This window comes from Trichechus manatus, unplaced genomic scaffold, assembly GCF_000243295.1.
Source record: "Trichechus manatus latirostris isolate Lorelei unplaced genomic scaffold, TriManLat1.0 scaffold00009, whole genome shotgun sequence".
NCBI lineage: Eukaryota > Metazoa > Chordata > Mammalia > Sirenia > Trichechidae > Trichechus > Trichechus manatus.
The window spans coordinates 12,511,846-12,537,783 of record NW_004443945.1 but is presented as its reverse complement, the minus strand read 5'-3'; the positions used below and the strand labels follow the sequence as shown (position 1 = coordinate 12,537,783).

The window sequence follows — 25,938 nt, the reverse complement described above, 5'->3', positions numbered from 1 at the left end:
ATAAGCACTAACAAAAACATGTAAAGTAATGCCTGATATTTTAACTATTAAAAGGATGTGGAACAAATGTAGAGAAACGAAGAGAGATAATTGAACTCAGGGTGATGGTATTGCTTTCTAAAACACCAAAGTTAAATCTGTATATTTAAAGATACTTATTGACTTGAAAAGAAGCTAAGACCAAATTAAGGCAATTTAATTCAAAATATGTCACTTCCCATGACCCACATCATTTAGAATATACAAACTGAATGCATTACACAGTGTTCCTCAGTATCCATGGGGAATTGGTTCTAGGACCCCTGCAGATACCAAAATCCACTGATGCTCAAGTCCCTTATATAAAATGGTGTAGTATTTGCATACAAGCTATGCACATTCTTCCCTATACTTTAAGTCGTCTTTAGATTATTTATAATGCAATGTAAATGCTATGTAAATAGTTGTTAATGCTTACACTTAACGCCGAATGCTTTCTTAGTCTTTACAAGTTGGAACAATGAGTGCTGGTGAGAGACTGAGGATCTGTGAAATGGCAGTGAAATGGTGGGAGGCTACAGCAGGGATGCCTACACAGTGTGGATTCAGCTTAGTGCTGGGCACGTGGCAAATTCGTTCTGCTTTTTGGAAATTTCTTTTTTTCTCTGAATATTTTCCATCTGTTGTTGGTTGAATCCGCCGATGCAGATCCCGACTGTATTCCACTTAGGATTTTTTTCAGCTTTCCATTCTTTATGGGCTTCCACTTTGATTCTGTTCCATATAGAATCTCAGCCATGCTTTTAAAAAGGTTAAGAAGAAATACCATTAACATAAAACATTAAATTGTATTATGGAGGTAATATTTTGAAATATAAAATTTCTGACAGGGCAATGTCGTATGGTAAGGCATGAATACAATAGATTTAATTATTTAAGGCATGAATACAATAGATTTAATTATTTAAAGAGAAAACAAACAAAAGAACCTGTTGCCATCGAGTCGATTCAGACTCATAGTGACCCTGTAGGATAGAGTTGAACTGCCCCATAGGGTTTCCAAGGCTGTAATCTTTCCTGAAGCAGACTGCTTCCTTTCTTTTGGTTCGCAGCTGAGCACTTTAACCACTGCGCCCCCTGCGTTCCTTTAGAGAGGCTCCAAATCCTGACTGAGATTATTTTCTGTTTATTCCAAACAGTGTTTAGGCCGGTGGCCTTTCTTTGAATTTTTGAGGCCCTCATTTAGTTATCTTTTTTTTTTTTTACTAACTCGTTTATTTATTCCTTAGGCAAGCATTTGATGAATTCTTACTTCATGCTGGTGTGTTTACTGCCTTGGCTTCGTGTTTCCTTTTAATGACCGCAGCAGAGTGTTATTTTGGAGGAAAGGAAAGGAGGAAGAAGACCTTCCTAAACCAGCTTTTTCTTAAGTGTTTTTGTCCAAGCCCTTTTGGTAACATAGAACTCTACCTAAAATACCAAATATTTTAAAAAGTCACAAACTGTATCTCAACATTCTTTATTTTGATAAACTTACTATACATGTAGATGTTTTTTTCAATTAAAACTAATAGAAATTTCAGAAAATTATCCAGTTACTTTCAAAAACCCTACAGAATTTTTGTTTTTCCCAAGAGTCTTAAACAACTGTCATGAAGTTATTGCCTGAACTATATATTTATCTTTAATTGTCTGTTTTTAGTTACATTGGTGATTAAATACAATAAGAATTTTAACCTTAAGACACTGCCCTAATGTTTCTGGTCTGTCTACTTGGCATTGAATCAAAGCTTTTTGAGGAAATGTTATTGTTTCTGATTCTTAAAGACTGCCTAAATAGAATTTACTTCAGTAGATGATGTGTGAAAAGGTGCAAGAAAGAAATTGGGCTAAATCTGAATACAATGATAAGGACTAGGTTTATTTTCCTCTGAGAATAACAAGATCAGTTGTTTTACAGACAAGCATAATTAATTCTCTTGATTTGAATCCTAAGAATATTGTGCAGGTAAAACAAACACAAAACGAGGTGGCTATTGTTAAGGCACAAGTGAAAGTCCTCAAAACATCTCTTGTTTCCATTGTCTGCAGGAGAGCTGGAGGTGTTTCAAAAAGATGGGGAACGGAAAATTCAGAGTCGGCAGCAGCTTCCGGTGGGAACAACCTGGGGTCCCTTCGCTGGGAAGATGGACCTGAATAATAACTCCTTGGTATGTGGATGCTCTGAGATGGTTGACTCGTAATAGTGTTTTGTCATAGCTCAGAAACTATCTCTGCTTTCTTCCCAGTGAAGTCACTAAAAATAACAGTTTGTATTTGTTTTTTCATGGGCTGCAAAACCTGGATTTTTTCCAAGTGGTTTGTCTCTGACAGTAATATACACAGAATTTAGAAAGAAACAGGTTAATCATACTAAGTGGCTGTTTAGTAAAGTAATTTATAAGGTTATTGCTTTATCGGCTTAGCCAGACTAATTCTGTTCACATTTAATAACATATGCAATTGCCTTTATTTTTAAGATGACACAAATTAATTGTCATACATTACAGGTTTACATGACGACGAGAAATACACAACTTTGTTATTCCATGGTAATACTATTTGTACCTTTAAGAGCAAGGATGAATGATTAGCATTGTAATTTTTGTTGTTTAACTTATTTTGTCCCGAAAGTTCTGAGATCAGAAAGTCTGTCACTTAGTTAGATTATATGGATAATTGACTAGATGTTTTAAAAATAATGGAAAGTTGGGTTGTTTGTTTATATTTGAACTTTCTTAATTGCATGTATTAGTTTCCTGTTGCTTCTGTAACAAATCACCACAAACTCAGTATCTTAAAACAACAGAAAAGTATTATATCACAGTTCTGGAGGTCAGAAGGCCAAAATGAGTCTCTTTGGACTAAAAGCAGAATATCCATAGGGCTGCGTTTCTTCCTGCGGCTCCAGGGGAGAATCCATTTTCTCGTCTTTTCTAGCTTCTAGAGGCTATCTGCATTCCTTTTCTCATGGCGCTGGTCCATCTTGAAGCCAACAATGGCCGATCAAGTCTGACATCACATCATTATGACACTGACTCTTCTGCCTCCCTCTTCTACATTTAAGGATACTTGTGATACATTGGGCCCACCTGGATAATCCAGGATAGTCTCTCTGTTTTAAGGTCAGCTTAATTCCATCTGTTGTCTTAATGTGGACATCTTTGGCAGGCCCTTATCCTGCCTACCACATGATATAAAATAAAGATAACTAGCAAGTTCCACTGTAAGTGATAATACAGGTAATAAAACTTGCAGAGAAAATTTTTCATATTCTTTAGAAGATCTAGAAATTTAAAAAACTCTATATAAATGAATATAAATACATGAATATGAAATATATATATGTATATTCGGAGCTCTGGTGGCACAGTGGTTAAGAGCTCAGGCTGCTAACCAAGAGGTCAGTAGTTCAAATCCACCAGCCGCTCTTTGGAAATCTTATAGGGCTGTTCTACTCTGTCCTGTAGGGTTGCTTTGGGTTGGAATTGACTTGAGGGCAACAGGTTATATGTATATTCCTTTCAAATGAAAGTCCTTCTCTTTAAATATTGATGTATGAAGAATCTCTTGCTTCAGTTAAGTGACTCGAGGACCTACCACTGTAGGGAAATAAAAACTCCCTGAAGGGTTCTGACAAACATACAGAGCTCAGCAACATTACATTTCCTCTTTGAGTTAGCACATGAAAGACCTTGTTACTGGATCTCTTTATTCAGTGCTATGTGGATGTGACTGAGACTATTGGTTCAACTAAAAGTAATGGTGGGAATAATTAGAAAATGTTTTCATCATCATACCTGTAAATAGCATGTGGGACTCTAGGGGTGTACTTCTTACTTCCTAAATCCATATATTTATCCATAAAAGACTGAAATAAGGGATTTCATATTTAGGGATCAAACAAGTTGACTTTACAGTTCAGGCTAAATATTTAATAATCTAGGCAATTTAATTGTAGGTGGTCCAGTTCATCAATTTTACACAGGGTTTGTGATGTGACCCTGCAAAACACTGCAGGGGTGGTTGGCTGAATTGTGTTAATAGACTATTGATTCCTTTGATAAAGTAATATTAACTATACTGATTTCTCAAGTCAGTGAATTGCCTGAGAAGCAAGAGGAAGATTGTCTATATATCAAAGATTGAGTTAAATTTATTCTAAACCCCGTTTATCGGGGTTTCTATTTGTTGTCTTGCATTGCTGGAAAAAAAAAATTAAGCATTAAAATATGTAAAACTTCTCATTGTGCGTCAGAAACCAACACAAACTTCAGTCATTTCTCTGATACGTCTCAAAAATGTACTGCCACTGAAGAGGCACCTATCGCTGGCATAAGAGATGATGCACCTTTCTGCACATACTATATCAAAATAATATCTATATTTAAAATGTAATTTGGTATTAATCTTCATAGCATTATGTGTGAAGAATTGAACTTTCTTGACGTTTTCACCATTTGCTAAATTGTGATCCTTTATTGGAAATAGTTTTGTCTTTGATATTTCATAAAGTTTTTATTTAGTAAAGTTTTAAAATCTAAGATTTATAATGTTCTCTTTGAAGCTAGAAAACTCTTAAATAATTAGAATCATTTTGAAATATTTCACGTATGTTTTATTGTAAAGAAAATATGTAAGACATATTTCTACTTTTGTGTGTATAAAAGATAATGCAGATAAACTCTTCACTATGATAGCATTAATAAATTTTAATCAAGTTTATTTATTATAGAGTATGAAGTTCTGAAATTAAAGTAATGGTTCTTAAGAAATAGAATAATATTATATAATAAAACAGAATAAGTCTTCTCCCTTATAATACTCCCTGTATTCTAATGAATGCTTTGTTTGTTTTGGTTTAAAAAAAAAAAGTGAATTTCTAAATCCTTCTCTCCCACCCTCCATATACACTTTCAGTCTCTGTTGAAAATAACCTGTTTGTGAAAGTAATTTTTCACTTAAGTGATTTTCTGTTTTTTAGGCAGATGACACCATTTCTTTTTTTAATACTTGTACACTACTCTAAAACTCTTTTATGTCATATTTAATATTTTTTCTAGAATTCAACTTTTATATATGAAATGTTGAGAATTTTTGATACTATTTGAGGTATATGAATACTCTTTAGGGTGTCAAAAATCAGTAGCGGTTAATAGTTGTTTATACAAAAAAATGTATTAATACATCAGTTGTCTTAGGGTTTAAATATCTAATTAATATTATTTCCTCAAATATAACATGTTTTTCTATTTTAAAACTTAGCTGCTTTACTAAAATATCTACCCATTGAAATAAACTTCTCTTCCTGAATTCATTTCCAATTTTATGTCATTAAATACTACTGCTGCTGCTGCTATTATTTACTACTGCTAGCAATTGGTTAACATATGCTGTATACTTATTTTTTTTTTAGACACTGTGTAAAAAATTAGAAATGGATTAGTTCATTTAATCCCCGAAAGTACCTTGTGAATTAGGTTCTGTTTAAATTGTATTTTATAGGTGAGAAAATAAAGGTGTAAAAACCAAATAAGTAAATCATTTGCACTCAGGCCTTTTAATTCTAGAATCTGCATTTTTAAAGACCAGGTAACACTTGTCTCAATTGCATCTGTGACATGATTTGAGCATAGTTGTTGCTATTGTTTTTCCTAATAATGATAAAATTGTTGGGGATGCCTTTATATGAATTATGAGTTTATAAAATTCTCTGGGTAAAAATATGCAATGATTAGAGGCATTTTGTTTATTTGTTTGTTTTACTTTGGTTAGAATATTTGTCCTAATACTTCTCAAACTATTTGAGCAGTTAAGAGTTAATTCAAAGGGTTCTGCAATTTTATTACCTCTTTATAATTTGGATAGCACTTTAATATATATTTTATATCATGAAGATAAATTTTCCTGATGATAAAAATATATAGTCTACTAACCTTCTTTACCCAACCTTGAATTAAATTTAGAATTAGCATACTTTTAAAAATTGCTTATTCGCCAACCAAAGTAATGTTACTGTGCTCAGACTCATAGTGTTGGCTCAGGAGATCCAGCACACTAATTAATCCAACATAGTAATTAATTGAGTCACCATGCCAGATGTCAAATCATTTTTATATCTTTCAAGTTCCCATCTTGAAATGCATTAGCAATATGCCACCTTCTGCAGGAAGCCTTTGCAGACCAGGCATTTGAATCTTTATTTCAAGAAATATAGGCTGTATTGAATCACCAAGCAAATTGATTTGAAAAAAGTTACCTTAGGAATCATATAACACACTGAATATAGAAGTAAAGTGTCTTTTGCATACTCCTCTTTATCTTGGTAGATACTTCATACTTTAAACATTTAATAATAGCAGCAGCAGAAGAGTAGTTAATACTTTCATTAGACCAAATATGGGTCAAAGTAATTTACATGTTTTATATCTCATTTAGTTCTTACTACAGCCTTTGATAAGATAGTATTTATCTCCTTTGTAACAGAGGAGGAAACTGCTTCTTCAGGAAGTTAAATAACTAGCCCAAGTTCACGTTGTTCAAACTCAGTCTGACTCTAGAACCCACGCTGTAATCCAATACTATCTTAGAAATATTACTTGTAATATGGACATAATAATGTGATTTAGCTCACACAGATTTTATCTGAATTATCAACAAATATTATCTAGTGCCAGTCACCTGTAGAAACTGACCCATTTAAGTCTACCAGGTTTAAAACTGAAGACACACCCTAAATTGAGCAAGAAAAACTGTAGACCTTCATGTCTGGAGATCTTACATGCCTAAATTCTTCTATTGGCCAAAGGCTCCAGAGATCTGTGATACATTGTAGTTTTCAATATCTTCAGGTACTTACACCCCTGAATGAACTGCCAGCCAGTGAGTGAGCCTAGACTTCTTTGCAACATCTTACCTCAGTACTGACGAATAGCTGGCATAAAGGCTATCATGGTTGCACAAGCTTGGTGTTTTTTAAAGTCTTGCAGTTTTATTCATTGAGAATATCAAAGAACTACTGAGAAGAAGAAATTTTTTAAATCTCTTTAAAGCGTTGTTAGTATCTGCTTTAATGCCCGGTGGCGTAGTGGTTAAGAGCTCGGCTGCTAACTGAAAGATTGGCAGTTCGAATCCACCAGCCGCTCTTTGGAAACCCTATGGGGCAGTTCTACTCTGTCCTATAGGATCGCTATGAGTCAGAATTGACTGGAAGGCAATGGAATATCTGCTTTGGAAGTTTTTAGACTTTCTATATTTACATGTTGTGCCTTTGAGGTTTTCCCCATATTCTCCCCAGGGCAAAACCAAACCATAAAACAAACCTGTTGCCATTGAGTTGAAACTAACCAAAAGGTTGGCAGTTTTGAATCTACCAGCCGCTCCTTGGAAACCCTATGGGGCAGTTCTACTCTGTTCTATAGGGTTGCTATGAGTCAGAATCAACTTGATGGCAATGGGTTTGGTTTTGGGTTTTGGGAGGTATGTGAGGTAGAAGTCAGAGATAGAAAAGAAATGGGAAATGTCCTATATTGGACAGCTTTATTCTTTCAGGTATCACGTTTACATGCAGCTGGTGGATTCGAACTGCCAGACTTTTGGTTAGCAGCCAAATGCTTAACCACTGCACCATCAAGCCTCCCCCTTCCCCCCTGTCCCGTGGCAGGGATCCTTGTAATACACTGAATTTCTACTGTGCTTGCACTTGGTATGTGTTCCGTAAGTATCAGGCAATGACGGTTATTTGGAAGGTTCAGTGTCAGGAGTTTAAGTGGCATTTTCCTCTCTTGTTTTTGAATGTATCAGCTGTCAGAAACTAACTAGTCTGAGCAGATTCAGCCAACTGCTAGTCATATAAAATAAATACTTCATTACATAGAACATAAATAGAAAGTCCCACATCACTTAGCATTTAATAGTAAACTCATCTCAGCCTGTTAAATTCAACTAATGAAATTTGATACAGAGAAATCTCATTTTATTGATGCTGTCCAATAGAACCTTGCTGTATTTTCCCATGAGGTATTTGTGACATTGAATTCTATAAATAGAAAATAAATATAAAGAGCGTGATAGGCCAGATTTTATTGACATAATAATGTTATAATATATGTATTAAATTGCATCTTAAAATTTTAAGATAGATATCTTCTTTGAAACGAGGTTGAGGATAGAATTAGTTTCCTGATCCTCATCATAGAAACAAAAATTAGGATTATTAGATGGATTAGATGGCCCTATTTCTCCCTTTCCAGTTATTTTCTTGCCTCTGATCCCATTAATTGCTAGAGTCTTCAGGTTTCATGCTTGTGCATACTCTGTAGCAAATATAATCTATCCATATGTCCTCAGCATTCACTTCTACAGCTGAAGGTTGCTTAGTAGAAACAGGGGCAGATTAACCAGTAAGCACGGGATGCACTGGCTTGCATTCAGCAAGGTACACATAGGCTTAATTGTATCTACTTGCTAATCTGTGGTGAGAAATTTCACATAGGTTTTACCACATCTTTGACGTGGTTAGGGACAGGTGAAATTGTGCACTGCAGATTGGTGGGAAACCACAATTGGGCCCATGCGTACCTTGCTTATTGAGTAATCCAGCCCTGAGTGGAAACATCTGTGACCTTCTGCCTGCGGACTTTATTGCAGCCCCTGGAGCAAATTTCCTACAAGCTGGGCAAGCTGGAAGTACTCGGGAGTTAACATAATCAGAAGTAATCCTCAACCAATGATGGGCAGGAATTTGTGGATAAATACCCTTGCTTCTTCCCCGGTTGAGATATATTCTACACTGTCCACTAGGGTTTGCCAGTGGAGTTGAGCTTGAATTGGCTTGAAAACGCACCTCTCTGGGGCTTCCTCCCCTTTTTTATTCATTTCTCCATACCCCTACTGGAATTCTCTGAGAGCACCTCCCCCAGAACTACCTGCAAACCTGAGTCAGTTTGGGGTCTGTTCCTGGTGAAGCCATGCAAAGACAGCCTCTGAAATATAATAACGAAGTACAGTCGTATCTGAAGGGGATTGGTTCCAGGACTGCCCCCCTCCCCCCGCCCCAGTACCAAAATCAGTGGAAGCTTAAGTCCCTTATATAAAATTTATATGCATATAACCTAAGCACATCCTCCTATATACTTTAAATCACCTCTAGATTACTTATATACCTAATACAGTGTAAATGCTATGTAAATATTTGTTAATGCTTACACTTAACACTTAATGCTTTCTAAGTCTTTGCAAGCACTTGATTCTGAACCAGGGAGACTATTTTTGCCATTGTAGGGGCAGCACTAACACTTGCACAAATTTCAGCATCTTTCTGCTCTATTGTGCATATTCCTTCTTACTGCCCTTTGGCCCACTTTGACAAGCGACATGCCACTTTTCAAAAGATCTAAGATTTTTATTTTCTCATAGAGAACACTTTATGCTCCCTCTTAGCCTTTGAGGGATTGCTTTGACCACTAGATTGCTTTTTAGGAGCCATTTTTTCACAGAAACAAAAGGTGCGCCCAACGCAAGTAGTGAACAAATGATAATGCTCAATGCTCAAACAAGGAATGCCCGAGAGAGACTGAGGAGCTGTGAAATGGTGGGAGGCTACAGCAGGGGATGCCTACATGTCACTTTATTCGTAGGGATTCAAAGTAGTGCTTGGCACATGGAAAATTCAAGTTTTGCTTTTTGGAACTTTCTTTGTTGAATATTTTTGACCTGTAGTTGGTTGAATCTGAGGATGCAGAACCTGCGGATGTGGAGGGCCGACTTTATAAATGTGAAAGCAAATCCAAATTATTGTTGAAATTCTAGAAGACATAAATTAAAAAAAAATCTTTATTTTATTTTGGACCTCTAGCACTGGCATATAATAGGTATTCAGTAAATGCTGTTTAAAATAAAAATCTCGTCTATTTGAATTTCCTTTTCACAAACATTCTCACTGTTCCCACCCGTATTTTCCCAATGACATTATTTATAATTTTTCTGAGGCATGACTTTTTGTTGGGTTTTTCATTTCTTTTCATCAGTGTTGACATTGTGAATGATATCCTTCTTCATAATGTTCATTTTATTCTGGGCTCAGGAATACCATACTTTTCCTACTTCTCATATCACTCTGGGTCTTTGCTCTTTTTAATTTAACTGTGCCTGTTTCCCAAAACACTTCTGGCCTTTCTTCTCTTCTTCCTCTGTTCCCAGTGCCTCAGGGAGCTTATCCACTTGAAAGCTTCAGCTACTAATTTACAAATGACATTTAAATAAAAAATCCCTAACCTTGGCTTCTTACCCTTTTTCTAATAGCACATTTCAACTATTTTGCAAGCATTTCCCACTTACTTCTTCCAACTGAACAGTCACAAGGAGAGTTTACTAACTTCTGCACAGACGTTTTCCCTAATCTTCTCCTTGACTTCCAGCTTTTTGGTAACCTTTGAACCTAGGGCTCTACATCTTCTTTCTCCTTACCTGCCTCTGCAGGAAATTCATTCCATCAGTTATTCCATGTTTGTTTGTTTTTATTTTTCCCTGCGTTTTTACCTCTCCTTCTCTCATATCTCAAATGCCCATTTACATACATAGTCACACACATCCACGCCTTTCTCGTTTATGTCTATAAACTAAATACCCTCTCTTTTTCTTTCCACTCAGTGTCAAACATCTTCCAAGTTTCTCTTTTCATCCCTGGAAATCAAGTGCACAACTCCTACTTTCTTAGTGTCTACTCTTAATGTCCCTGCCACCACTGCTTTAGCTGAAACCTCCATCATTTCTTCCTTGATTATTGCAGGATTCCTCTAATTGTTCTTTCTTCCTTTCTCCTTGTCTCCTTTTCCTTTACCCTGTTCATAGTGTGATCTGCCTAAAAGCAAAAGCTAGTCACTTAACTCCTGTGCTTAAAATAATCCTAAAGGCTGCAAGAAAACCCAGACCCCTGGTAAAGCTTAGAAGGGTCCTCATGATTCTCACCTCCTCAACCTGAAATACCTGCAATACTCTGAGTACACTGTTTTCTCACACCTCTGTGCATTTGACCTTGCTATTTTATCATCTTGGAAAGCCCTGTGCTCCCCGCCACCCCGCCCTTACCCCTCTTCATCACAGTAATTTCAGTTATTACTTAAAGACTCAGCTCAAGGTCACCTCCAACACAGACCTTCCCTGAGGCCTCCAGTCCAGAATAGATAGCCTCTCCACAAGTATTTCCATGATGCCCTAGGTTGACTAGGATACGAACACTTATCATATAATGATGAGTGTCTGTTTATGTCCATCTTCCCTGCAGACTGTATACTTCTTGTCTATCTTTTATCTTTGTGTCCTTCTTACCTAGAGCAATGCCTGGTTTATAGTAAGAGCTCAATAAATAACCTTTGAATGAATGAGTAAGTTAATTCTTTCCTTTCACTTTCCTCCAATCTCAGTGAATGATGATGTACCCCTATTCTTCTTTAAGACCCCTGTGTGATCCCTGAGCCTTTACAACTGTTTCTCCTATTTCCTCTGTGATCTTGGTTCATCTGCCCAATTTAGCACAGTAAATTACAGTTACCACAGTAAATGCCACCTCCTGCCTGTTTTATTCATTTGCATGTTTATGTATTTTTATCTCATTTGAATGTAGGTTTCAGTAGGGCAGGATAACTATGTCTATTTCTTCAGTTTCTACCCAATAAGGTGATATGCATAAGATGATTTCTTGATAAATATTGACTAATTTCAGTGCAAGATTTGCAACCCTTTGAGACCTCCAGAGAGGATGAGTCATTGAGCCCTTTTGTGGAGGCAGTTAAGATTTGTTTACAACAGAAGCAGTTTTTGATCCTGCACTACACCATGGGTGCAGGCCAGGAAGGTGTTCTGCTCTACCATGCTTTCTGTGAAGTTTCTTCCAGCATCGCACTTCCCAGTGACAAACCATCTGGGAAATTCCATCTGTCTCTGCTTGGAAACTGAGGTGGCAGTCGCCCACTGTGAGCAATTTTCTATTAACTTCTTGGATAAGATCAGTCAGATTTATACTGAATTGATGGGAACCATAAGAGCAGGGTTGTTCCAAGAGAAGACAAATGTACTGATTCCTCTAATTGGGCTTAAGCCAGTTTCATTCACGGACGCCCTGAGGTTCTAGTAGTGCAAGGACTTATAACCTTTTTAATTGTACTCTCTTCCTCTTGGGAAATGTTGGTGAAATTCATTATTGATGAACGTTGCAGATTTGTCCCTTAGGGAGGGCAAGATCCTGGCTTCTTTTATACTCTGTCTGCTATGTGGAGAATTAATGTAAACTGAGAGAACAGGGAAGCTGCTCAAGGAAGGCATGAAGGCAAGACATTTAATGCAGCAGAGCCTTGGAAAGTAACATAATGGCCTGGTTTCCAGAATTACAGTAGGATTTTTGTGAGGGAGGGGCATCAGGAAGAGGGATGAGGTTGGTATGGAGACCCAAGTAAGCAAAGGCATGCTGTAGAATGCGAGTCAGATAATAAGAAACCAAACACCAAACAATTATTTTATGATTAAAATCTGTAGGAGTATACCAGAGGTCAACTGCATATTGAACTGAAGGGACTGTTTGTATTCTACTGCAGAAGTAGTTACGATGTTTGCAGTGGGTGGAATTATATTTTAATATGGAGACAATAACATTGAAATGAAAACATCAATTTTGCCTTTTCTAATAACTATTACCTGCCTCCAAAATATACCTTTTTGTGCAACTAGTTTGCTAACCTCAATTTCCCTTTGACTTATTTTTTTTCCTGATGATGAAGTTTTTGTGGCTTCTTTATGTTTGTACCCTGATTCAAAACAATTCCTTGCCATGTAGGCAATTTTATTTATGGGCCTTACTTACTCCCCTGTGCCTGAAATTTAAATACATCTTTCCATAGTTATTTATCTATGGCTAAACTTATTTACCTGTACTTAGGCCAAGTTTCAGAGCCCTGATTACATAGTAGTTAAGAGCTGGGCTGCTAAACAAAAGGTTGTCAGTTCAAATCCACCAGCTGCTCCTTGGAAACCCTACAGGGCAGTTCTACTCTGTACTATAGGATTGCTATGAGATGGAATCGACTTGACGGCAATGGGTTAGGCCAGGTTTGAACAAGCAAAAAAGTATTTTTTTGTTTATTTAGAATTATTCGTTGTCCCCTTTTTTTAGATCCCCACAGAAACTTTTATTTAAGATGATGTTCTTATGGAGTTACTAAAATAGCTATTAGGGTTAATTTAATCAGTGGCTCAAAGGAGGTGTTGTTCATATCATCATAGTATGGTCAAAGCTGCCCTCCCGAGAGTACGTGTATAAAGTTGAAGAGACTAATAAGTAGCACTACCTTTTACACAGAGTACAGGCATGAAGGACAAAGTCTGGCTGTTGGTTTGTAGCTCCAGATATGCTTTGTGGGAATTGTCGTTCTTTGTAGTTCTTTTCCCACACTTCAGGGTCCTTGACATGATTTTTCTTAATACAGATTTGACTATATTTGCCAATAGCAATGATTTTCAAGGCCTAAGATGGTGGGAAGAGGTAGAGATAGTGTCCCTGTCTCCCTGAGGGGATCTTTCAGAATCTTGGATGATGAAGAAGTGGTTTGAACATACAACTCTATTGTCTTCATAACACAGATGATAGAATTTAAAGCTTGAAAATATTTATGGCTAGAGGGGAAGGTAAAATGAGAAAGCACTGTGAGAAGCAGTTGTTTTAGAATTTGACCCAAACTGTCTTCTGTTTTTGCTGATGTGTTGACCAGGCCTTTTCGTGTCTTATTCTACTTGACTCTTTTGAAGAATTGTCCTTTCTAAACTCTTCTAAGAGGGTTGGTTTTGCAGCAATCTTGGATGGAACATGATAATTAATATATTTAGTGATTTGGAGATGATAACTGTGAGATAATGTAAGTACCATTTTTTATTCCTTTGGTTTTTAAAATCAATATTACTTAGAATTTTTTTTTCAAACTCTCATAACATACTGGAGTCTAACTTTAGTGTAATTATCAATAGATGTTCCCAAACAAACAAAAAAAGACTTATTACGGTTGAGTCAATTCCAACTCATAGCGACCCTATAGGACAGAGTAGAAATGCTGCATAGGGTTTCCAAGTAGCTGCTGGTGAATTCAAACTGTTGGCCTTTTGGTTAGCAGCCACAGCACGCCATAGCTCTTAACCACTGTGCCACCAGGGCTCCATAGATGTTCCCAGGAAAGCATTAACCCAGTATCACAGTCTAATAGTAGCTCTCAGTTGGCACTGACAATCTTTGGTGCCATCTGAGGTTTTCTTTATGTAGGCAGGATTGTGAGTATGACCTTGTCCAAGCCATTTCTACAAAGCTCTGTGTTGATACTGCACGATGGTCCAGAGGCAAGAATTCTTGCATATATTTCTAAATAGACAAACCATAAAGTAATGTTTTTTAAATGATTTTGGAAACTTGGAAAATTATTTGAAAACTCTTTTGGAGATTAATATATCATTTATTTGTTAATTTAAGTATTGAATTTAAGGTTACAATTTATTATTCATTGACTCACACATCACTTCTCTCTTAAATCACTTTGGCCCAAGTTTGACAAAGCTGTGGTTTCTTGTTTCTGATAATTAATGTATCTTCTATGTGTTTTACATGTTTCATATCTCTTTCTATTTTAAAGGTCAGGACACCAACGTCAAGCATAGGATTGTGTATGTAGGCCTGTGGTTTTTCTCGTATTCTTTATTTTTACAGTTTCTGAGGCTCAGGAACATGAACATGGCGTATCTGGGGCAGCATAGAGACCATTACAAAACTGCAGTCAAGATGCCAGCTAGGGCTATAGTGTCATCTGAAGGCTCAACTAGGGGAGGATCTTCTTTCAAACTCACTCATTAACTAGGAACTATTGACTCAATTCCTAGGCTTGTGTACTTCTCTGTAGGACAGCTCACAACATGGCAGCTGGCTTCCCTCTGAGGAAGCAAATGTGAGAGCAAAAGAGGGAGACCAAGTGAGAGCCACAGTCTTTTTTTAACCTAATCTTGGAAATGGCATCTCATGACTTTTGCCCTGTTTTATTAGTTAGAAGTCAGACACTAGATCTAGCCTACACTCAAGGGAAGAGAATTATACAAGAGCTTGAAACCAGAAGGCAGGGAGAGGCTGCCTACCACAGAAGACAATTGATGTAAGTAGTGGTCTCATCTCTGGGTAAGGAAGGGCTTTCCAATAATACAGGCACTGGGAAAAATCACAAAAGAAAATTCAGATAAACTGAATTAAAAAAAAATAAACTAAATCATAAGTTATAAAGAATCATAACTGATAAGTAAAAGACATTTGTAAAAATTAGATATATTTTATTCTTATATTCCATGGTAAACCTGATTTTCAACATAGAAAATGAACAATAACTTCTTGTTGAATTAATTTAGAAATTAATTATTGGGCTAGGGCAAGGTGAATTAAAATATATGAAACATAATTTCTACAAGATCCAGTGGGAATTAGGAACCAGGTTATTTCCTGAGTGTTTCTAACAGTAACACATTGTAAAGACCAAGAGTGGAAGACAAAGTATGGGAAAGAGCCCACTATGGGGTTAGAATTGCCTGATTCTAGTCCCAACTATTATTACCCAAAGTGGATGTGCTATCGTGGGTAATCACACGTGCTGTCAGTTTTCTCATTTATAAAATGTGGGTTATTATACCAGCCCTACATCATAGAGTTGTTGTAAAATTATATAAAATTATATGCATTTAGTCACTTTGAAAAATATACAGATGGTTACACAAACCTAGATTACTTTTTATTATGCCTGTGAACAGAAAGTAGATTATTCATTCCTTTAATACCCCAAGCAGTGGACCCAACCTTTTTTTTTTCCTTGTTTTTTCTCTGAGTGTACTTTCGATTGTCATTGTACATGTACGTCTTCATATACATGTGCGCACGTGTGTTTATACCTACACAGACACACATGTTTATTGGTTAGCTAGCAGGGGTATTCTGAGAACTCGTAGCTTTCAGAAAGGCAAGGTATGTACTTAGAACATTTATCATCTAAGTAGACAATCACCACAGAAGCAGAGAAAAAGGACATATTTTTAGGAAGAGAAAGAAAGGTTAAGTGGTCAAACTGCTTTTTAAATTATCCTGCCTTCTTTGTGTTTTCTTTTTTGTAAGGAGTTATTCTTTAGAAAGCATTTCTCCGGTGAGTGATTAGGGTTTTCAGACAATTGGAAAAGTAATTTACCCTGTCTGATTCACTTTTGAGTTTGGGTTGTATTTGAAAATGTTAACTCAATTCTTTCATTATTTATGGCATTTTAGAGCTCAGTACAGAATGGAATGAGTAAGGCAGTAGTGAAATAGACAGTGATGAACCATGGAATATGAAGAAGTGGAGACAGAGTTCGGAAAAGCAAAGGCATTTCACGCGCCTTATGTTTTAGTTTTTATTGAGAAGTCAAACAAATACCATTCATTCCTCATTACACCACGTGTAATAGTGTGAGCAATATCCCATGGATAAGAGCAGTGAGAGTCCCTGGTGTTTTGATTCTGATCACAGATGTGGGCATTGCCACCTCTTGTCTTAACCTGTTGCCGCTCAGGCACGTGTAGTATATTAGTCCATGTTAGGTGTCCAGTGATGCCTGCGTGTGTATCTGAGACAAGCATCTGGATCCAAGTACATGTCAAATGCAGTTTCTAAAGGGAGGGAAAAAAAGATTGCATTGCCTTCATTAAAGAAGCTGAGAGCTGGTAAAAAGCAAAGTCCTTCGTTTATCTAGATGTTTTCATCTAGAAGGAACCAAGGCAGTTTTATTCTTGTTGCATTCCTTCAAACTTAGTGCAGATGACAGCTCACCAGAGGACGCAAACATTGGCAGAAGTGTCCCTCACCTCCTCTGATGCTCCAGGAGGAGAAGGGGTGAGGGAGGAAGAGTGCATGATGAAAGTCAAACAGTGGTCTGCTCCATTACTTCATTAATCAAGTGGAGGCATTCTGAAAAATGTTTCTCTTTGGTTACAGCCATCTATTTTTGGTGATAATCTGTGCCCGGTGGCAGGGTTTTGTGAAAGAAAACAATGAGCAGTTGTATCATTCCCCCCCCCCCATTGTTATAGCCCCTGTCAGAAGACTCCTAGGATGATGCAGGTCTGTATCAGCCTGATAAGGGAAAAGACGATTCAAAATGGCTTTGGAGAGAAGCTGTGAGAGTAGAGTATGCCGTTTTGGACTAGCCAAGCCAGGGAGTACAGCAGAGGCCCTTCATGGTATCCTAAGGGTTCCATGCCAAACTTTACGCTGCCTTTTGAAGATTTCCTAATGAAATATGTTGATGGTGAAATTCTGTGACTGTCAGAGGGGCTGAGGTTCAAGATGCTGTTTTAAGGTATTTGTTCCATAATCTGTGATTGGTCAGTGTGGATCAAAAAGACAAACAAGGAAAGAAAGAAAAATTTCAAGAAAACTCTTATCAGATGTATGGAGGTCACTTTTAATCTGTTGACAATGAGCTCACATACCATTGTCATCACGAGCTTGGTGCGAGTGGCCAGTACATTTTATATTCTGTAGATTACTATTTTATGGCTACATGAAATATGAAAATATCTCTCACAATGCTGATTCGATTTTGGCAGCCTTTGGATCCACATATGGTTTAGTTAAGCTGTTTTGGAGGCTAATGTACCTTTGTTATTTATCAGAATTTTTGAAAGGAGATAAATGTGCTATTTGTGCTCTGGATTTAAAAAAAATACACTTTAATGTCTCAGAAAAATTCATATAGCTAAGAGAATTCTAGTCAGCTGTAGAAACTGATTTGCTGTTTCTAGGACAGCTAGAAGAAAATCATTCTTACTCATAAGAAAAAAATAAAAAGGCAGCTAAAGTTCCAGCAAAATTTACCTGTGTTTCCTAGCTCACTGCACTTAGCGAATGGGGGCAAGATAAGTTGGCATCCTGTAATGGGCTGTTTTTTTTTTTTAAAGCATCTTTAGGCTTTCAGATCTTCTAGGATTTTCTTTGATTAATTCCACTGTTATTCTGGGATGATATGAATAAACATATAGGAATAAAAGTGTTAAAGTGGTTGTCAGAAGGATGAATGATAGGTAATGACCTTACATACCACGCATAGTATAATGCTTTGTTAGGGAGGCTTAGCTGCATAGAGATCCAATGTGCACCTCTGCCAGGGCCTGCTGATAGAGGGTAACTCCCTCTCCAACTTTAATCGCCTTGTTTTGGTGAGTTTAACTCAGACTTTTAACTTTAAGTTAAAAGAATGTATGTAAATATGAGGAAAATGACACATTTACCAATATCATTTCAAAGTATATAACTTATTTTTCCTAAAAAGCTCTGGAAGGGTAGATCTACTTGTATAATAATACTTACATTTGCATTTGTAAAGAGTATTCAGATTTTTATATGGTTATTTATTTTTATTTGAAGTTAATCACTAAAGAAACCTGTTAGCATGGACACAGTCTAAACTCTTGACCACTTGTTATATAAAGGGTGGATGAAAGAGTGGAGATGGTCCTATTTTAATTTGTCACCCTAACTGACCCGCTTTATCTCCTTTACAGACAGATGAGAGTGTAATGGAATGATGATTTTTTTTATTTCATAACTAATTTTAATAACCTTCACATGCTGTAGCTACTAGCAGTTGTATGACTAAAATCTGTTGCCTTTTAAAAGGTTAGATAGATTGTGAAAGGTGTCTTGAAGGAAAACTTGACTCAATATTTGTTAAGTGTGTAATATAAGGCAGGAACTCTGCTAAGAAGTGGGGGTGCAAAGATTTGAATTTTCGTCAAATAGAACTACTTTTTATGTGAATGTTTAAATATTCCTGAATTCTGTCCATACCCTTTACATACTGCTTTAAGTGAACCTAATACACAGAACACTATATTCACACATGCACAGAAACAAATGGGTATGTGTGTGTGCATGCATACACACATATGCATGCACACATGCACACACAAGAAATGGTTGATTTTTAAGCCAGCAAATAAGGTTGATATTTTAATTTTATTTTTTCCCATACAAAAATTTATACATACATTGTTATGTGACCCTAATTGCTCTCCCCATACTGTGACAGCACATGCCTTCTTTCCACCCCTGATTCCCCATGTCCATTTAACCAGCTCCGAACCCTCTCTGCCTTCCCATCTCACTTCCGGACAGAAGCTGCCCATTTAGTCTCTTGTATCTGCTTGAGCTAAGAGGCACACTCCTCACGAGTATCACTTTATGTCCCACGGTCCAGTCCATTCCCCTGTCTGAAGAGTTGGCCTCAGAAATTGTTTTAGTTCTGGGCTGATAGAGAATCCAGGTAATTTTATTTTTTTTAACTTAACTTTCCATAATAAAACAATTTCACAAAGTAAAACACACCTGTATTATTAAAAGAATTACAGAAACTTATTCAATATTTTTTTCTATCAGAGATTAAACAAAATTATAAATATTGATAATGTTTGCAACATTCCTAACTTTTTTATAATTTCATTATTTTAGCTCATAGAAAAAACCTTAAATTGCCAATTTATCAAAACAATATTTTAAGTACTCTAGCAGATAACTTAGAACAAGTGTAGTGTCTTTAGATGTTCATCTGTGAGATGAAAAAGATGCTTATAATTCTTGATCACCTAGAGTATTTTAGGAAGATTCACTTTAGTTAGTAGCAAATATGGTAAGAAAATATGAGGAATGGAAAAAAATACAAGCAACAAACTAAAAGTACTCTTTCATGTTATTTGATTTCCTGTGAGTTCTTATTTCTCCTTACTCTGCATTCTCCCTGAGCCCAAATTATTGAGAACTGTCTGTAACCTTCACTAAGATGGTACAATAAGTATTTTGTAATTACACAACATTCAAACCACTAAATTAGAGATACTGAGTTTTATCTCTAGTTTTCAGTGTTTATCTCTAAACTTAAAAAATGGAGTGGTTTGACAGTAATACTGTTATTATGAAACATTGCTAATATTTGCCACAAATCTTACATACCACTCAAGTTATAGGGAACAAAATGATAACCTTTTGGTTGTTATTTTTATTCCTCTTAGCTACTGACCCCATGTGTGTCATAGTAGAATTGTGCTCCATGGTGTTTTCAGTGGTGGATTTGTGGAAGTAGATCACCAGGCCTTTCTTCCACGGTGCCTATGGATGGACTCAAACCTCCAACCTTTTGGTTAGCAGCCAAGCTGATTAACTGTTTAACCCACCGGGGACTCCGGCAGCTGGTACTGGTTAGGAACTGAAGGCTCTAAAAAAGAGAACCAATTCATCTCATTTCAGTTGGTTTGACACCAGCCAAAGGATTGTGCAGCTTACTATTTTAGTTGCATCTTCTCAATAGTTCTTCAAGTATCTTCTCCTAGTGCATATGCATTTATCTTAAAGTTGAGAGGAAGGGAAATCAGAAGAAACAAAAAAAAGTACAGTCCATTTTAGCGATCAATTACTGCAATCTGACCTCTTATTTTACTGTATTGTTCTCCTGAATACATTGTAATATGAGCTTTTTAAAAAACCCTCTAACAATGCAGAGTATTCATAATGTATTAAAGAAAAAAAAACCTGTGGAGTCAATTCTGACTCATGGCGACCCCATGTGTTACAGAGTAGAACTGAGCTCCATAGGGTTTTCTTGGTTGTAATCTTTACAGAAGCAGATTGCCAAGCCTTTCTTCCACAGTGCTGCTGGGCGGGGTCAGACTGCCAACCCTTCAGTTAATAGCTGAAAGGAAACCATTTGTGCCACCCAGGGACCTTTCATAATGTATAGAGAGGTTTCTCATAAGTTTGCTTCAATTTTGTTGATGTGACTCATCTCAGAAGCTACATAATCCATGTTCCATGTTGATCAATTATGAAATGATATGTTTTTTTAAAATTTCACTAGAGAACTTAACACAGTAAAGGTATTGGATTCCATGGTGACTTGACCTGTGTATTAATGTTGTAATGGTAACACAGGAGTGCTTTCATCATTGTGATGTGTGGAAAAAAAAGACAGAGTCCCTTGTGGAGCAAACCAAAAAACTATTGCTGTTGAGTCTGACTCATAGGAATAGGACAGAGTAGAACTGCTCCATAGGGTTTCCAAGGAGCGGCTGGTGGATTTGAACTGCCGACCTTTTGGTTAGCAGCTGAGCTCTTTACCACTGCACCACCAGGCTCTGGAATGATCACTACCCCCCAAAAAACCCATTGCCGTCAAATCGATTCAGACTTATAGTGACCCTGTAGGACACAGTAGAACTGCCCGATAGAGTTTCTAAGGAGCACCTGGTGGATTTGAACTGCCAACCTTTTGGTTAGCAACTGTGGCACTTAACCACTGTGCTACGAGGGTTTCCACAATGATCACCAGAGTTGCTTAAATTGGAGCTTTAAGAAGAATGCTTTATATTGAATGCAACTGAATATATTAAAGAATTGATAAAGGAATGGTAACTTCATAACTCTGGAGGCATTAATTAAATTTTTATAGTTTCCGTTGATATTTATTTATAATGTTCTTTATACCATTAACAATCTGATCCTAAATCAGGATGAAGTTTTTTATTATGCTGTTGTGTTCTTATTTATGAAATAGTAGGTAAGCCTTCTTCAAAATATTTTCTATTAACCGTGCACTTTATGAAATATAATGGTAGCTGAAATAGCTAAAGAAAAACAAAGTTTTTTTTTTTTCTTAATTGACAGTGTAACTAAAGGGCTAGAACATTTTTAAAAATGTTTTTAGCCCTTCATTTCTGTCAAATTCCCTAAATAAACTGCATTGCATTTGTAGATGTGAATCTATCCATTCTTCTACAAAGAGATCATTTTTGGTTTTAAGCATTTAGCATTCAAGATGGCTGGTCTTAATTTGTCATTGAGATTAGAATATAGAAGATTGAGTTAGAAAGTAAAAACTAGCCTTAAGCTTTTTAAAAAGAATTTATTTAATTGAGTCAGTCCATATCCCCAAATTTCTTGCTCTACATCTTTGCTCTCTCTTTAGAGACAGTATCACTGATTTATAAGGATTATTGTCTTTGGTTCCTGTGTCAGGGAGTTGAGAGGTGAGCGCAGTGGGATTGCATTTTCAGGATGCCAAATGTGTGCTCTTTGATCTAAGGTACAGTGTGCACCAGGGAATAAGTTCAATCTTGATTTCTTTAGTCAGTCATCCACTATCAGGTACCACTGCCCTGATTAGCAGGCTGAAGAAAAAGAGCATATCGTGGCTGTGTGTTACATAGATGAAAAATAGTGATGAGCCTGTTGGCAACAGAGTCAGCCCCTAGTTTCACAATGTGGTGTTTGCTTTCTGTTTGCATAAATCCCCTTAGTGCATAAAGGGAGAAAAATAAGTATTTTCATGTATCTTTCCACAAACAGGTGATTTTTTTGCGGGGGGTGGGCAGTGGTCAGGGACTAGTCTCTTTTCTTTGCTTAATCCTTTATTGCAGAATGGAAACCGGAAAGAGAAATAGTGGATACAGTGTGCAAGTTGCTAAGAGAGATTCAGATGTAGCTGTGCCTGCTCAACATTCCTGCCATTCTGTGACCCAAACCAATGGCTAACCCTTGTGAAGTGCTCAGAGTCTGGAAAATTAGCACACCAGCTATGCTCTTATCTCTTCATCTGGTGTTACATAATTGTAAAATCGTCCTTTTGACCCAGAAGAGCCTCTCTACCCGTTTATTACTCATCAATGGTATCCCTCCCAAAAGGTTAGGATCTAAGGATTCTTTTAATACCCTCTCACAGGTCCTCTCTTCCTTGGTCAGGGCAAAAGACCACATGTCTCCAAACATATAAAGATATATGCTGATTACAGCTGGTGTTTTTTGTCCCTTTGGGTATATATTTAAGATCTGTCCATATATACTATATATAATAGCGTAGAAGCACATAGGATGCTCTGAAAAGAGGAATGAACAGTGAATATGTGTGTGCATGTATGTGTATGTATACTTTTCGTATCTTAAGTCTGCCAATTTTCACTAATTCATTCAAAATTAAAATAATTCTACTAAGAAAATACTCATTTTATTTGTTATTACTTTTTCTAGGAAAACACAAAGTACAGCTATAGGTATATAATAAATACTTATGGTATGCTCATATCCAACCAAATTTATTTGCTATTGTGCTTGACCTTGATGATGGGACCAGTTTGATAAGGTTAAGGTCAATGACCGCATTATTTTTAGACAAGATACAAGGTGTAGAATGTTCTGTTTTGCTTTACCGTGTTAACAACTAGTAGCTTTTAGGTTTCTTTGTGTACTGCTGATTTCAGCGATGCATTCATCCTCGGTGATTATCCAAAAGATTTCAGCAACTGTAATTAATCACCCATTTGAGAAAACAAACAAAAACTAAGATATAGTTTGCTTTTTTTCTTCCCTCTGGAAAAGTGTGGACAGAGTGTAAGAATAATAACAATGCTAGTTATAATCATAACCCTGCTTTCAATATTTAAAAAATACTGAGAGAAACATCCTTTTGTTCACATTTACTAATTAATCCCCTTAAAGTGTTTGCTTAACTTTATTTACTTATTTTTTAAAATTTATTTTATTGTGCTTTAGGTGAAAGTTTACGGACCGAATTAGTTTCCCATCTGATAGTTTGTACATGAAGTATTCCATAACATTGGTTGCGTTCCCCACAATGTGTCAGCACTCTCCCCATTTCTGCCCTGGGTTCCCTGTTTCCTTTCATCCAGGTTTTCTACTCCTTCCTGCCTTCTCATCTTTGCTTTTGAGCAAATGTTGCCCTTATGATCTTGTATAATTGTTCTAAGGAGCACATTCCTCTCAGGTGTTATTGTTTATATTATGGGCCTATCTATTTTTTTGGCTTAAAGGTGTTCTCCGATAATGGCTTCAGTTCCAGGTCAGAAGGGTGTCTTAGGGCCATAGTCTTGCAGGTTCCTCCAGTCTCTGTCAGACCCGTAAGTCTGGTCTTTTTTGTGAATTTGATTTTTTGTTCTACATTTTTCTCCTGTTCGGTCATGTTTGCTTAACTTTAAATGTGTCATACTAGTAAGAAAAAGACAATATTATCTCCATTTTATAAAAGAATAGTGAGTAGTGATCAGATAGTAAGTTTCTTACTTAATAGTAAGTTTCTAGCAAAAGCACTTTCCTTCTATTCATACTAATGATCACTAGTATCCTTTTTATGCAAATATTTATTTAGCTCAATGTAGCAAGCATCAAAATCTCCACAAGCAGCAATGGATTTATGTAATGGACTGTCCAGAAGCTGAGATCTTCTTCTAGCGTCATTATTCCTATTAAGTTATCATTAATGAGTAAAAAAAAAAAAAAAAAAAAAAAACTTGGCTTTTTTGTAGATTGCATAGTGCTTTCCTACTTCATTTAGAAGTAAACAAGGAAATGACACTCATTGCTTTTTTGTGTGCTAAGGCATAGGGCCCAAAGAATGGATGAGTCAGTGCAGCAAAAGAATCTTGAATCTCAAAGCTGAAAAAGATAGTTTTGAACCATTTCTGCCTTATATAGTATCGTGAGAATATATTAAAGCTAGGCTAGGGATTTAAAGAATATAAACAAACCTATTCTATTTCTTGTGGTAGAGATTAATTTATCAAATTGATGTCTGGTAGTCTGAAAATAGCAAATGCATTTAACCTCTTTCAGTAGCTAGAACTAACCTGCTTTTAAATACTGTAATTAGATCAAAGCATAGAAATAACCAGAATGGATGTAATGGGTGAAAAGGACAAACGAATGCATCTGTATCAGTAATAAAGGGGCATTTTTCCTTTACATGTTCATTGTGCTGAAATCATTCTACACCTCCCTGTTCATAAAATCTAGTATTTTAAGCTTTGAAAAATGACTTGAAGAATACCTAGTGCCTTAAACTATGATTCTCACCAACCTTGTTTTATCTCACTCAAATTTATTTAGACCCTAGTCAAGCCTGTTCTTTCCTGTGCCAGGATCTATTAATGATAATTACTTAGAATACTATCCCCTTTCTGTGATACCATCACATCATTGTGAGGAAGATTGCGATCTTTTCCCAGCCTATTCTGTTTAACTCTGACACTCCTTCTATTATAGTGGGGCCTTGATACGATCATGCCTGTTAGGATCAGACATTAGTTGGAATCAATATTTGAAAATGTGCCTGTTTTTGCTTAATAGCAAAGTTAGTGTGAGGGTTGAAGTGAGATCATTTGTTGGATGAGATTGTACAACTTCATCTTGTCAGGGGTTTTTTCTAGTACTTTCCACTCAAAAGCACAGATTGAGGTCCTGGGGAAACCATATTTTTACTGACCAAACCGCTTGGCTATATTAGGTTTTAGCTAGGTATCCTACTCTGAGGAGAACTTATGATTATTTTGACTTGTTCGGGTCAAGAAAATCAGTTGGAAAGGATGAAAGACTATCTTCATAACTTTTCATTAGCAAAACACAATTAATGTGGTGGCTCTCAAAATTTGCGGCAATAGTGTCACCCAGAGGACATTTAGCAATGTCTGGAGACATTTTTGGTTGTCACAACATATGTTGGGGAAGGGAGAAGTGAATGGTGCTGCTGGTGTCTAATTGGTAGAGACAAGGTTATTGCTAAACACCCTACAATTCATAGTACAGCCCCCACAGCAAAGATAATCTGGCCCACAATTTCAGTAATGCCAAGGTTTAGAAACCCCAGTATAATATGTACTATGACTGTACCATGGGTAGTGCAAACAGTTAAGGCACTCATCTGCTAACCAAAAGGTTGGAGGTTCAGGTTCACCAAGAGGTACTTTGGAAGAAAGGCCTGGCAATCTACTTCTGAAAAATCAGCCATTGAAAACCCTATGGAGCACAGTTCTAATCTAACACAACTGTG

General features: G+C 36.6%; 1 protein-coding gene across 2 annotated transcripts in view; it reads left to right on the top strand.

Annotated features, from left to right (window-relative positions):
* Positions 1-25,938, top strand: part of ZFPM2 (zinc finger protein, FOG family member 2) — a 551,340-nt gene that overhangs the window by 298,788 nt on the left and 226,614 nt on the right. For both annotated transcript variants that reach the window (XM_004370701.1, XM_004370702.1), the window contains exon 4: positions 2,071-2,189. In XM_004370701.1, coding sequence (XP_004370758.1) covers positions 2,071-2,189 — 119 coding nt within the window. The remainder of the gene's footprint in view (positions 1-2,070; positions 2,190-25,938) is intronic.